At 45.9% G+C, this 13,428-nt stretch overlaps 1 protein-coding gene across 6 annotated transcripts in view; it reads left to right on the plus strand.

Annotated features, from left to right (window-relative positions):
• Positions 1-13,428, plus strand: part of LOC110537252 (neurofibromin) — a 67,657-nt gene that overhangs the window by 25,813 nt on the left and 28,416 nt on the right. For 3 of the 6 annotated variants that reach the window (XM_021623148.3, XM_021623150.3, XM_021623152.3), the window contains exons 13-35: positions 215-349; positions 813-926; positions 1,029-1,108; positions 1,257-1,380; positions 1,598-1,844; positions 2,026-2,099; positions 2,222-2,305; positions 2,425-2,766; positions 2,873-3,012; positions 3,128-3,250; positions 3,495-3,578; positions 5,838-5,954; positions 6,079-6,260; positions 6,525-6,736; positions 6,985-7,146; positions 8,869-8,972; positions 9,185-9,320; positions 9,619-9,681; positions 11,423-11,581; positions 11,700-11,797; positions 11,923-12,069; positions 12,259-12,405; positions 13,287-13,397. In XM_021623148.3, the coding sequence (XP_021478823.2) occupies positions 215-349; positions 813-926; positions 1,029-1,108; positions 1,257-1,380; positions 1,598-1,844; positions 2,026-2,099; positions 2,222-2,305; positions 2,425-2,766; positions 2,873-3,012; positions 3,128-3,250; positions 3,495-3,578; positions 5,838-5,954; positions 6,079-6,260; positions 6,525-6,736; positions 6,985-7,146; positions 8,869-8,972; positions 9,185-9,320; positions 9,619-9,681; positions 11,423-11,581; positions 11,700-11,797; positions 11,923-12,069; positions 12,259-12,405; positions 13,287-13,397 (3,185 nt within the window). The remainder of the gene's footprint in view (positions 1-214; positions 350-812; positions 927-1,028; positions 1,109-1,256; positions 1,381-1,597; positions 1,845-2,025; positions 2,100-2,221; positions 2,306-2,424; positions 2,767-2,872; positions 3,013-3,127; positions 3,251-3,494; positions 3,579-5,837; positions 5,955-6,078; positions 6,261-6,524; positions 6,737-6,984; positions 7,147-8,868; positions 8,973-9,184; positions 9,321-9,618; positions 9,682-11,422; positions 11,582-11,699; positions 11,798-11,922; positions 12,070-12,258; positions 12,406-13,286; positions 13,398-13,428) is intronic. The other 3 variants (XM_021623149.3, XM_021623153.3, XM_090192071.1) reach the window with 1 other exon arrangement.

The raw sequence follows: 13,428 nt of genomic DNA on the forward strand, positions 1-13,428 counted from the left end.
CTTCTCTCCTGGTGGCTCTCCTGATCCCTGTGCGCTGGGTCACTGTTGCTCGGAGGGTGGGAACTTGTTTGTCTGATTACAGTAGAGATACTCTGCATCTGTTTCTCCTTCTCCTCTACTTAATTTTTCCTTGTTTACCTTTCTCTTTTCTATCACTCTCATCTTAAAAGAATGCTCCTGCTAATGGCTAGTCTCTACTGTTCGTTTCCTTCAGAGTCTGACCTTCAAGGAGAAGATGACCAGTCTGAAGTTCAAGGAGAAGACCACAGACCTGGACACGCGTAGCCACAAGTACCTTCTGCTGGCTCTCGTCAAGCTCATCCATGCTGACCCCAAACTCATGCTACATGTTAGTGTTTGCTCTGTTTACTTTAGGACTCCTGGACAGAAATAATGTGTCTTTTGCTGTTTGAGGATGGCCGTGTAACACAGTAGTTGTACTTATCCTTTAATTCTACATTTGTTGTGTTGGATTAAGCGATTTATCGTTGTTAATTCCACTTGCAGGGTTAGAGTTAGACAAATTAGCCAAGTGTTAGGTTAGAGACTTGTTAAAAGTCTTAGGGCTCAAACACACCAATAGCGTTTGCCTGCCGAAAGTACTTGCAAACCGATGTTACATGTAGAATTGTGCGAAATTGACAGACGTCAACAGCACACTCAACAATCGGTAGACGAACGGGAGATCCACATTCGGTGTGATGTGTGCCACCCTTTTAAACTGGTTTGGGATTTGCAAAGACTTTTAGGCAGACTAGACCGGGAAAGCCACTCTTGGCATGTTTGTACATTTGTGTGTGTGTGTGTGTCAGAACCCGGGTAAGCAGGGTCAGGAGATCCAGAGCAGTACAGCAGAGCTGATCACCGGCTTGGTGCAGCTGGTGCCTCTGGCCAACATGGGAGAGTGTTCACAGGAGGCTATGGAGGTGAGCCCCATCTCTCGTTCTCTCACGCTCCTTTTCTCCATTATGGTTACATTTTGCCACAGTAGCTAAAACATACTCCTTGTGTTCTCTTCCTTTTTATAGGCCCTCTTGGTCCTGCATCAACCTGAGGCCATAGAGCTGTGGAACCCAGATGCTCCCATTGAAACCTTCTGGGACATCAGGTAGCCTCAGCCCTCCTTTTTATCTATATTGTTTTATAGATGTTCTCTTATCTTAGATGCCAGTTAAAATTGAGTGTTCGTTGATGCTGATTGGTTAGCACAGATGGAGGTCACCAGTTTGACTGTGATTGACTGTTGTACCCTACAGTTCCCAGGTACTCTTCTTCATCTGTAAGAAGCTGGTTGGCCACCAGATGATCAACAGTACAGAGATCCTTAAGTGGCTGAGGGAGATCCTCATCTGCAGGAACAAGTTCCTCCTAAGGAACAAGGTGAGCCACAGTGTTGTGGGTTTTGTAGTCCTTATACCTGTGGGTCTCATCCAGGAGGGCACAAGGTTATAGAAAGTTCAGAATTATATTTAGGCATTTTTGTCTTTTTGAGTAAAGCAAAAAGGTAGCTCTAGCATTCAGAACCCCCTCCTGAATGTGACCTTTGTTTCACTATTCTCCAATGTTCTAACCGTTCTGTCCTGTCTTCCTCCCCCAGGAGCGGGCCACGGTGGGCAGCGGCATCCCCATCTGCAGACAGGCCCAGACCAAACTGGAGGTGTGTCTCTACATGTTCCTGTGGAGCCCTGACATGGAGGCCGTTCTGGTGGCCATGTCCTGCTTCAGACACCTCTGTGAGGAGGCTGAGGTCCGCTGTGGAGTGGACGAGGTCCCGGTCCAGACCATCCTGCCCAACTACAACACCTTCATCGAGTTTGCCTCCGTCAGCAACATGATGTCCACAGGTTAGTAGTGAATGAACGCGCTAATGACCTATAACCTGGAGTTGACGGTGCTATGTCTTATGGTGTATAGACAGAGTACCACCTCTAGAGGGCAGTCACAGCATGAGAGCTCAGCAGGTGATGACGTCGGGGCTGTCTGAGAGGCCAAGGCTCCTGTCATGGTGTGTTTGTGTGTTTTCAGGCCGGTTAGCCCTGCAGAAGAGAGTGATGGCTCTGTTGAGGAGGATCGAACATCCTACTGCAGGAAACACAGAAGTGAGAGTGGCCTGCTGCTGTGCTTCTGTTCATACCCTTATGCTTCAATATGGAGTGATGTTTGTGAAACACGATATTCACATCAACTCAACATTTGCTTTGTTTTATAATCTTCCCCATAGGCATGGGAAGACACGCATGCAAAATGGGAGCAGGCGACCAAATTAATCCTCACCCATCCCAAAACTAAGCTAGAGGATGGCCAGGCAAGCAGACATCCATTAGCCTGTTCTTATGCATTCTCCTTACGCACATCAAAATACACTTCACAAATGAATTGGTTGTGGATTGATGTTGTCCCTCTGTTGCTCCTATCTGTGTCCAGGAGTGGATCAACATGACGGGCTTCCTGTGTGCTCTGGGAGGTGTGTGTCTGCAGCAGCGCAGCGCCCCAGGCCTGGCCACCTACAGCCCCCCCATGGGGCCTCTCAGTGAGAGGAAGGGCTCCATGATCTCCATGGGCTCCTGTGAGGGGAACACGGAGACGCCCCTGGGCCGCTTCCTGGACCGCCTGCTGTCCCTCATGGTTTGCAGCCATGAAAAGGGTGTTCAGATCCGGACCAATGTTAAGGATCTGGTGGGCCTGGAGCTCAGCCCAGCTCTTTACCCCATGCTCTTCAACAAACTGAAGAACAGCATCAGCCGCTTTTTTGACGCACAGGGGCCGGTGAGAGGAACACATACACATGTACAGTGAAAAGGGTTGTACCTGTAAATCCAAAGACACTGTTAACCTGTGTGGTAAAATGTATAATTATTTTGTATCTGTGTAGGTTCCCATCAATGACACTAACACCCAGTTTGTGGAGCAGACCATCGCCATCATGAAGAACCTACTGGACAACCACACTGAGGGCAGCTCAGAGCACCTGGGACAGGCCAGCATAGAGACCATGATGCTCAACCTGGTCAGGTAAAAGCCTTCGCTCCTCTCCTCCATGGCATGCTTACCCTGGACTATGAGACCGTTGGTGCTGTGAGCACACTGCCCACTCTCATTCTCCCCATGCCCTGTGTTGTGTTGGCAGGTACGTGCGTATCCTGGGCAACATGGTCCATGCCATCCAGATGAAGACCAAGCTGTGTCAGCTGGTGGAGGTGATGATGGAGAGACGAGACGACCTGTCCTTCTGCCAGGAGATGAAGTTCAGGTAAGCGATCGACACGACCTGGCCTTCTGCCAAGAGACAAAGTTCAGGTGAGAGATCGAGATGACCTGGCCTTCTGCCAAGAGATAAAGTTCAGGTGAGAATGTCCTCCTGGAGTCTAGACTGTTAGTCAAACATGTTCTGTACTGTCCAAGTTTACTGCAACATATCAACTGATACGTAGTAATACAAAGACCATGACATTGCATTTACATACAGTCAATTAATGTCCATTTGTCCCTGGCAGGAATAAGATGGTGGAGTACTTAACAGACTGGGTTATGGGCACCTCAAACCAGGCGGCTGATGATGATGTCAAGTGTCTTACCAGGTACTGTACTACTAACCCCTCCCCCCTCTTGACTGCATGCCTGGACAAGCTCACTGAGGGGAGTGAGCCTCTAAGTCATACACTCCCCCAGGTTAGGTGCAACATCAGATATGACATACAATGGTTCCAGACACTACACCACATATATTTTCTCATACCTTATCTCCCCCAAGGAGGGAGTGACTGGCTCACAGACATTGTGGAGACAAGTACGTGGTTCCCCATTAATCCCGCCATCCCTTCACATGGTTTAGAATAGGTAAAGACACATTCACATATGAAGACAATGTTCTCTCCTGTCCTCTTCTCTTTCTGATATGCTGCATAGCACCAGGGACATGTGAAAGACAAGCCTGACTTCTCCCCTCTCTGGGCTCCAGGTGACTAAGCCCAAGCTGAGGGAGGAAGTGCAACTGCCAACACCAGAGTCCGAAGGGATACATTCTTATAATAAGCATATTATGCATATAACACATCTTAATTATCTATGTTACCTAACTAATTCCTCACAGTGACCATACGTACATATCCCAACAAGAAGCCATGAATTACAGATGCCCTGCGACAAACCATCAAACAGACAAAGCGTCAATGCAGGACTAAGATCGAATCCTACTACACCGGCGCTGACGCTCGTCAGGATGTGGCAGGGCTTGCAAACTATCACGGATTTACAAAGGGAAACCCAGCAGAGAGCTGTCCAGTGAAGCAAGCCTACCAGACGAGCTAAATGCCTTTTTATACTCGCTTCGAGGCAAGCAACACTGAACCATGCATGAGAGCACCGGCTGTTCTGAACGACTGTGTGATCACACTCTCTGTAACCGATGTGAGTAAGACCTTTAAACACATTAACATTCCTTCAGATTACCAGGATGCGTAGTCAGAGCATAGGCTGACCGTCTGGCAAGTGTCTTCACTGACTTTTTCAACGTCTCCCTGACCCAGTCTGTAATACCTACATGTCTCAAGCAGAACACCATAGTCACGGTGTCCAAGAACGCCAACGTAACCCGTCTAAATTACTACCGCCCCGTAGCACTCACATCTGTAGCCATGAAATGCTTTGAAAGGCTCACATCAACACAATCATCCCAGAAACCCTGGACCCACTCCAATTTGCGTACCTCCCAAACAGATCCACATATGACACAATCTCTATTGCACTCTACACTGCCCTTTCCCACCTGGACAAAAGGAACACCTACTTGAGAATGCGGTTAATTGACTACAACTCAGTTCAAGTTCAACACCATAGTGCCCCTCAAGCTCATCACTAAGCTAAGGACCCTGGGACTGAACACCTCCCTCTGCAACAGGATCCTGTACTTCCTGATGGGCCGCCCCAGGTGGTCAGGTTAGGCAACAATACATTCGCTACACTGAACCTCAACACTGGGTCCCATCAGGGGTGCGTGCTTAGCCCCCTCCTGTACTCACCTGTTCACCCATGACTGCGTGGCCGCCCACGACTCCAATACCATCATCAAGTTTGCCGATGACACGATGATGTTGGACTTGATCGACGATGAGACCACCTATAGGGAGGAGGTCAGAGACCTGGCAGTGTGGTGCCAGGATAACAACCTCACCCTCAATGTCGGCAAGACAAAGGAGCATCTGACCGCAAGATGCTATGGAGGGTAGTGCATACGGCCCAGTACATAACTGTGGTTGAACTCCAAGCCAAAAGTTAACCGACTAGCTGCCTGTACTAAATTAACCAAATAGCTACCTGTACTAAATTAACCAAATGGCTACCCGGACTATCAGCATTGACCCTTTGACTCTATGCACACACACTGGACACACTACCCACACACTTGCACACTCAAATATATATATATATCAATCTCTGATTGAGTGTGCAAGTGTGTGGGTAGTGTGTCCAGTGTGTGTGCATAGAGTGTGTGCATACACACACACACACACACGCTGCTGCTACTGTCTATTATCTATCCTGTTGCCTAGTCACTTTACCCCTACCTATACAGTATGTACATATCTACCTCAATTTCCTAGTACCCCTGCACATAGACTCGGTACTGCTACCCCATGTATATAGCCAAGCTATCATTGCTCATTGTGTATTTATTCCTCATGTTACTTTCTTTGTAATTTTTTATTGTATTCTGCGTCGTTGTGAAGTAAGCATGTCACTGTTACTTCGTAAACAACAGGTTTAGACTTTGAAATGTAAAATGTGATTTGATCTGACCTCTAACCCCTGAACTATGCTTTGTGCTGTGTGATATACAGGGACCTGGACCAGGCCAGTATGGAGGCGGTGGTGTCTCTGCTAGCTGGCCTGCCCCTGCAGCCTGAGGAGGGAGACGGAGTGGAACTGATGGAGGCCAAGTCCCAGCTCTTCCTCAAGTACGTCAGCTATCCTCTCTTTACTCACTCTTACTATTGAAGTTCATTACTTATGCAATGTGTCTTACGTCATAAAATGTTCTAAAAGATAATGAGTAGAATATCTTTCTCCTTCTCCTCCCAGGTACTTTACCCTGTTCATGAACCTGCTGAATGACTGCAGCGAGGTGGAGGATGATGGGCAGCAGGTGGCAGGGAGGAAGAGGGGTATGTCTCGACGTCTGGCCTCCCTCAGACACTGCACCGTACTGGCCATGTCCAACCTTCTCAACGCCAACGTGGACAGTGGCCTCATGCACTCAATTGGTCAGTCTGGAAACCTAACATATCAACTTATCAGGAATGAGGCTTAGGCTCACTCTTTGGTTGGCTGCTTCATGTTTAAAGTGCTTAACATGCGAAATGAGATGTAATAGTGAATGTGGCTTTAATTGGATCTCTGTTGATTACATCTAATTCATCATTAGTGTAGAGTCGTTAAAACAATACTTGCCCATGGTCAATGTTCTTTCCTTTCCTTCACACTTAGATAAGATTACAATACACGTCTCTTTCTTTCTGTGTGTGTAGGTCTGGGCTACCATAAGGACCTGCAGACGCGGGCCACCTTCATGGAGGTGCTGACTAAGATCCTGCAGCAGGGGACAGAGTTTGACACACTGGCAGAGACGGTGCTTGCTGACCGGTTTGAGAGGCTGGTGGAGCTGGTCACCATGATGGGAGACCAGGGAGAGCTGCCTATTGCCATGGCTCTGGCCAACGTAGTGCCCTGCTCCCAATGGGTATGTAGGCTATTCACCGCCCACTGTCCTTTCTCTGGGACCTGAGATCTTTACATTTATATTACACCTGGGGGTGAAAATGGAATAACATTTAAAGCAAATAGTTTTCACACTGTTTTATCTTATATTACACCACTGTACCACACTGAGATTGTTGAGGTATGAATATGAATGAATGCGCCAGTGTTGCGTAGATTGTAGGTGTCAGAGTGTGAGCTGTGTCAGTAACAATAATTTTCTCCTGTCAGGATGAGCTGGCGCGGGTGCTGGTGACTCTGTTTGACTCACGCCACCTCCTCTACCAGCTGCTGTGGAACATGTTCTCCAAGGAGGTGGAGCTGGCTGACTCCATGCAGACACTTTTCAGAGGAAACAGTCTGGCCAGTAAAATCATGACCTTTTGCTTTAAGGTACACAACATGACATGAAAATGTGGACAAACCTTTCTAAGATGCAAAATACCCCTATCTCTGACAAAGGATATGACACACTACAGTTGAATTCAGAAGTTTACATACATTTAGGTTAGAGTCATTAACTTGTTTTCTCCACAAATGTCTTGTTCATAAACAATAGTTTTGGCAAGTTGGTTAGGACATTTACTTTGTGAATGACACAAGTAATTTTTCCAAAAATTGTTTGCAGACAGATTATTTCACTTATAATTCACTGCGTTACAATTCCAGTGGGTCAGAAGTTTACATGCACAAAGTTGACTGTGCCTTTAAACAGCTTGGAAAATTCCAGAAAATTATGTCATGGCTTTAGAAGCTTCTGATAGGCTAATTGACATAATTTGAGTGAATTGGTGGTGTACCTGTGGATGTATTTCAAGGCCTACCTTCAAACTCAGTGCCTCTTTGCTTGACATCATGGGAATATCTAAAGAAATCTGCCAAGACCTCAGAAAATAAATTGTAGACCTCCACAAGTCTGGTTCATCCTTGGGAGTAATTTCCAAACACCTGAAGGTACCACTTTCATCTGTACAAACAATAGTACGCAAGTATAAACACCATGGGACCACACGGCCGTCATACCGCTCAGGAAGGAGATGCGTTCTGTCACCTAGAGATGAACGTACTTTGATGCGAAAAGTGCAACTTAATCCTAGAACAACAGCAAAGGACCTTGTGAAGATGCTGGAGGAAACAGGTACAAAAGCTCCAAAACCGCCATAAGAAAGCCAGACTACGGTTTGCAACTGCACATGGGGACAAAGATTGTAGTTTTTGAAGAAATATCCTCTGGTCTGATGAAACAAAAATAGAACTGTTTGTCCATAATGACCATCTTTATGTTTGGATGAAAAAGGAGGAGGCTTGCAAGCCGAAGAACACCATCCCAACCGTGAAGCACGGGGGTGGCAGCATCATGTTGTGGGGGTGCTTTGCTGCAGGAGGGACTGGTGCACTTCACAAAATAGATTACATTATGAGGACATAAAATGTGGATATACTGAAGCAACATCTCAAGACATCAGTTAAAGCTTGGTCGCAAATGGGTCTTCCAAATGGACAATGACCCCAAGCATACTTCCAAAGTTGTGGCAAAATGGCTTATTAAGGACAACAAAGTCACGGTATTGGAGTGGCCATCACAAAGCCCTAACCTCAATCCCATAGAACATTTCTGGGCAGAATTGAAAAAGCGTGTGCGAGCAAGGAGGCCTACAAACCTGACTCAGTTACACCAGCTCTGTCAGGAGGAATGGGCCAAAATTCACCCAACTTATTGTGGGAAGCTTGTGGAAGGCTACCCAAAATGGTTGTCCCAAGATAACCAATTTAAATGCAATGCTACCAAATTCTAATTGAGTGTATTTAAACTTCTGACCCACTGGGAATGTGAGGAAAGAAATAAAAGCTGAAAGAAATCATTCTCTCTACTACTATTCTGACATTTCACCTTCTTAAAATAAAGTGGTGATCCTAACTGACCTAAGACAGGGCATTTTTACAAGTGTTAAATGTCAGGAAATGTGGAAAGCTGAGTTTACATACACCTTAGCCAAATTCATTTAAACTTCCTGACTTCAACTGTGTGTGGTCTTTGGCTTTCAAATACGCATGGTGCCTGCTTTCTATAATGTTAGTTTTGAGTTTGTGTTTCCACCCCTCTGCTGTTTTCAGGTGTATGGAGCCACATACCTGCAGAAGCTTCTAGAGCCTCTTCTCAGAGGGGTCATCACCGCCCCAGAGTGGCAGCTCATCAGCTTCGAGGTGGACCCCACCAGGTATCCTGACCCCTCAGACACAACACATTCACTCATTCACCCACTTTGTTTTCCAGCTGTACTATTTAAACCAAGGCAGCCCCCTCCCTACCATCTTAGGTGTATTTTTGCAACATGGAAGAAGAATTGTACGGTACATGACCTGTTGCATTGTCCGATGCTCTCTTGCTGTCTCTGGTTTTGACTGGCTGGTTCCATGTCTCTGGCTGCAGGCTGGAGCAGAGTGAGATCCTGGAGGAGAACCAGAGGAACCTGCTGCAGATCACCAACCGCTTCTTCCTGGCCATCATCAACTCCTCCACAGAGTTCCCCCCTCAGCTGCGCAGTGTCTGTCACTGCCTGTTCCAGGTACATATTAGACTGCACACCTCAACTGCCAACTCCAACCCACTCCACAGTCTGTAAACCCCCATCTTAACATACAGGGTTCCATTTATTTGAAGATTTTAACTTTTTCTGCAATTGCCACCATTATGTTTTCACATAATGTCAGGGTGGTTTTTATGAACTAGGTAAATGTACATCAAAAGGTAAGGTTTGCACTTTTGTGCGGTGTCTGTATATGAATGTAGAAGTATTTGTGCAGTGCGTGTTTGTGGTGTGTGTGTTTGCCGTGACCTTTTTTGTGCCCATCTCTGTTCTGTAGGCAACTTGCCACTCTCTACTGAATAAAGCCACAGTTAAAGAGAAAAAGGAAAGCAAAAAAGCAGTAAGTTCAGAGAACGTTCTCCCTGGCCACTGTTGAAAGAAAGGGAAGGTCATTCACCCTCTTGCTGTTCTATCACCTTAAACTACTTTATACTCCTGCCCTCCTTACAATCCTCACCTGAAATCCCACTACTAATACTTTTACTTTCAAATAAGTTCAAATGGATTTTAATGTACGCTCACCACAAACAAACTCTTGGCACTGGTGAAACTGCACTGCTGTTACTGGTTGGTGTTGAAAGGAGTTTGGAGGTCGATGACAACGGGCTCATGTTGCAGATGGTCGAGGAGCACTGGTCAGTTGTGCTGTGCGACTCAGGATCCTGGGATCCACAACGCTTTTTTGAAACCTCTCATGGAATTTGGAACTAAGGGTGTTGGGCAAACACAAGCCACCAGAATAGCATCAATGCACCTTGGCATAGGTTCTACAACTGTCTGGAACTCTACTGGAGGGAAGCGACACCATTCTTCCATGATCATTTCCATAATTTGGTGTTTTGTTGTTGTCGGTGGAAAACAATGTCTCAGGCACCGCTGCAGAATCTCCCAGAAGTGTTCAATTGGGTTGAGATCTGGTGACTTGACACATACACATTTGTTTTACTCTCTTTGTGGGAACCAAAAATGTATTCCTATTCAAAATCCTGTTTTCCAGAACCCTTAACCGAACCCAGGATTTCCCAAACTCTGTCCTGGTAACCCCAAGGGGTACACTTTTTGTTGTTTGCCCTAGCATTACACAGCTGATTCAAATAACCCACTAATCATCAAGCTTTTATAATTTTGAATCTGCTCTATTGTGCTAGGGCAAAGAACTAAACGTGGTGTTGAAAGGAGTTTGGGGGTCGATGATAACGGGCTCATGTTGCAGATGGTCAAGGAGCACTTTGGCACATAGTTGTGCTGTGCGACTCAGGATCCTGGGATCCACTCCACTTTTTTGAAAGCTCTCATGGAATGTGTAACTCTTGTGAAGTCCTAAGGCTTTCTCTGAAATTCATTACTAGCTAAGTTTCGCAGTGCAGAAATACCGCCTTCAGTTATCTATACTGCATTTACCGTATCTGAAATCTGCAGCCTATTGTTGTGCATCCATCCATGATGTCATATTGGCATGATGGTCAAAATTGCTAGCGGTAAATATCCTGTGTTGGTGGCGCTGGGTAAGCTGTGGAGGCCTGGTAATTGGCTGACCTTTCAAAGCACTCTAATACTGCAGGCCATTTAATGACAGCTTGTCTTATTCCAGCAGCAATGAAATAAGACTTCATGAGGTTGCATTATCTTACAGCCTAGTAATTCCACTGCTGCAATATCCCTTTTAAAACACACGTGTGTTACAAGTGATACCATTTTCGTATGCGGACATGCAGAGCGTTTGATCAATTTAGGACATTGATTTAATTGAACATCGCCCAGTGTTTTTTCAGAAGCGTACAGTATCACGTCTACCCTAGTAGTTAGGACTGGTCTAAGATTCTCCTCTCCCCCTTTTCAAGATTCCCAGGTACCTTGCTTTCCTTTTAATCTCTTAACTCAGTTTTGAAGCGGGCCTAGCGTTGTGAATGTGGTTTGGAGGTGATGATGTGGCCATCTTGTCCTCTAGACTGTGGAATACTTTGTCTCCCTCCCCACTCTCCTCACTGTACTCTTTCTACCCTTCTATCTTCTCCAACCCATGTCCTTGCCTCCTCTCTCTAACAATGTTGTTACCATCCCTCCAACACCCTTACACACAGGTGGTCAGCCAGCGTTTCCCCCAGAACAGCATAGGGGCGGTGGGCAGTGCCATGTTCCTCCGTTTCATCAACCCTGCCATAGTGTCTCCCTATGAGGCAGGCATCCTGGATAAGAAACCTCCTCCCAGGATTGAGAGGGGCCTTAAGCTCATGTCCAAGGTAAGAGGACAGGACACCCAGGCCACAAATATACAAAGCTGATATGTCTTAATAATATGCTATATTCTATTTGAGGACCTGGCCTTGTTGTTAATATGGTTTTAATGTTCTTTTACAGATCCAGCAGAGCATTGCCAACCATGTTGTATTCACCAAAGAGGAGCACATGAGGCCTTTTAATGACTTTGTCAAAAGCAACTTTGATGCAGCTAGAAGGTATGATAACAGAATGATATCTTCCCTCTCTGAGAATACATTGATATGTATTGGATGTTTTCACCTGATACTAATTACCCTAACAGGTGTAGATAAATCTTGTTCCTTTGACCTATGTGTTGTAGGTTTTTCCTGGACATTGCATCAGACTGCCCTGCCAGTGACTCAGTCAACCACAGCCTGTCCTTCATCAGTGATGGCAACGTTCTGGCCCTGCACCGGCTGCTGTGGAACAACCAGGAAAAGATAGGACAGTACCTCTCTAGCAACAGGTGAGTGGGCAGAATGGAACATGTATGGCTTAGATGTTATAAGAGATAAGTAACCCAGATCTCTAGAATAAACAACGGCCCATCTCACAGGAGGTTGTCTTTGATACTACTGTAGACCTCTGTACTTTCTGCATGTGGCTGATGTGTATCAAAGAGTAGATTATCCCTAACGTTGTCGTTCTTCATCAGGGATCATAAAGCAGTGGGAAGACGGCCTTTTGACAAGATGGCCACCCTCCTGGCCTACCTGGGGCCCCCAGAGCACAAACCTGTGGCTGACACCCACTGGTCCAGCCTCAACCTCACCAGCTCCAAGTTCGAGGAGTTTATGACAAGGTACATACATGAAGTTACTATTAATTACATACAGGTAACTGCCCAAATAAAGGAAACGCCAACATAGTGGCTTAATAGAGAATTGGGCCAGAACAGCTTCAATGCACATAGATTCTACATGTGTCTGGAACTCTATTGGTGAGATGTGGCACCGTTCTTCCTTGAGAAATTCCTTAATTTGTTGTTTTGTTAATGGAGGTGTAAAATGTGTCTCAGGCGCCGCTCTAGAATTTCCCATAATTGGGAGAAGATTGGGTTGAGATCTGGTGACTTGAGACACACACATTTGTTTTACTATCCTTGTGGGGACCAAAACACACACACACACACACACACACTTTAACCTCCCTATGCTCCTTTGAGACCCCTCTTTCCAAGTCACTGAGATCTCTTCTACTCACAGTAGCCAAAATAATGGGCATCTGGGCGTTTTTATACATGGGTAGGCGTTTTTATACCCTAAGCATTGGATGTTAATTGCTTAATTTACTCAGGATCCACACCTGTGTGGAAGCACCTGCTTTCAATATACACTGAGTGTACAAACATTAATAACACCATCCTAATATTGAGTTGCTCCCCCCTCCTTTTGCCCTCAGAACTAACAAGGAATTAACAAGTGACATCAATAAGGGATCATAGGTTTAACCTGGATTCACCTGGTCAGTCTGTCATGGAAAGAACAGGTGTTCATAATGTTTTGTACACTCAGTGTAATTTGTATCCCTTATTTACTCAAGCATTTCCTTTATTTCGGCAGTTACCTGTAGATCTCACAAAGCAGTCTCATAAAACAGGATATGAAAGCATCTGAGGCAGAGGTTGTTTTAGTGGTACTCTTAAAGTATTTCCCTGTCTTGATCCTGCTCCTGCTCCCTCAGACACCAGGTACATGAGAAAGATGAGTTCAAAGCCCTGAAGACCCTCAACATCTTCTACCAGGCTGGCACCTCCAAGAACGGCAACCCTGTCTTCTACTACATCACACGCAGGTGAGGCCTGCAGACTGTCACATTTCAACAG

This window comes from Oncorhynchus mykiss, chromosome 12 (assembly GCF_057628025.1).
Source record: "Oncorhynchus mykiss isolate SJ-2025 chromosome 12, ASM5762802v1, whole genome shotgun sequence".
Taxonomy (NCBI): Eukaryota; Metazoa; Chordata; class Actinopteri; order Salmoniformes; family Salmonidae; genus Oncorhynchus; species Oncorhynchus mykiss.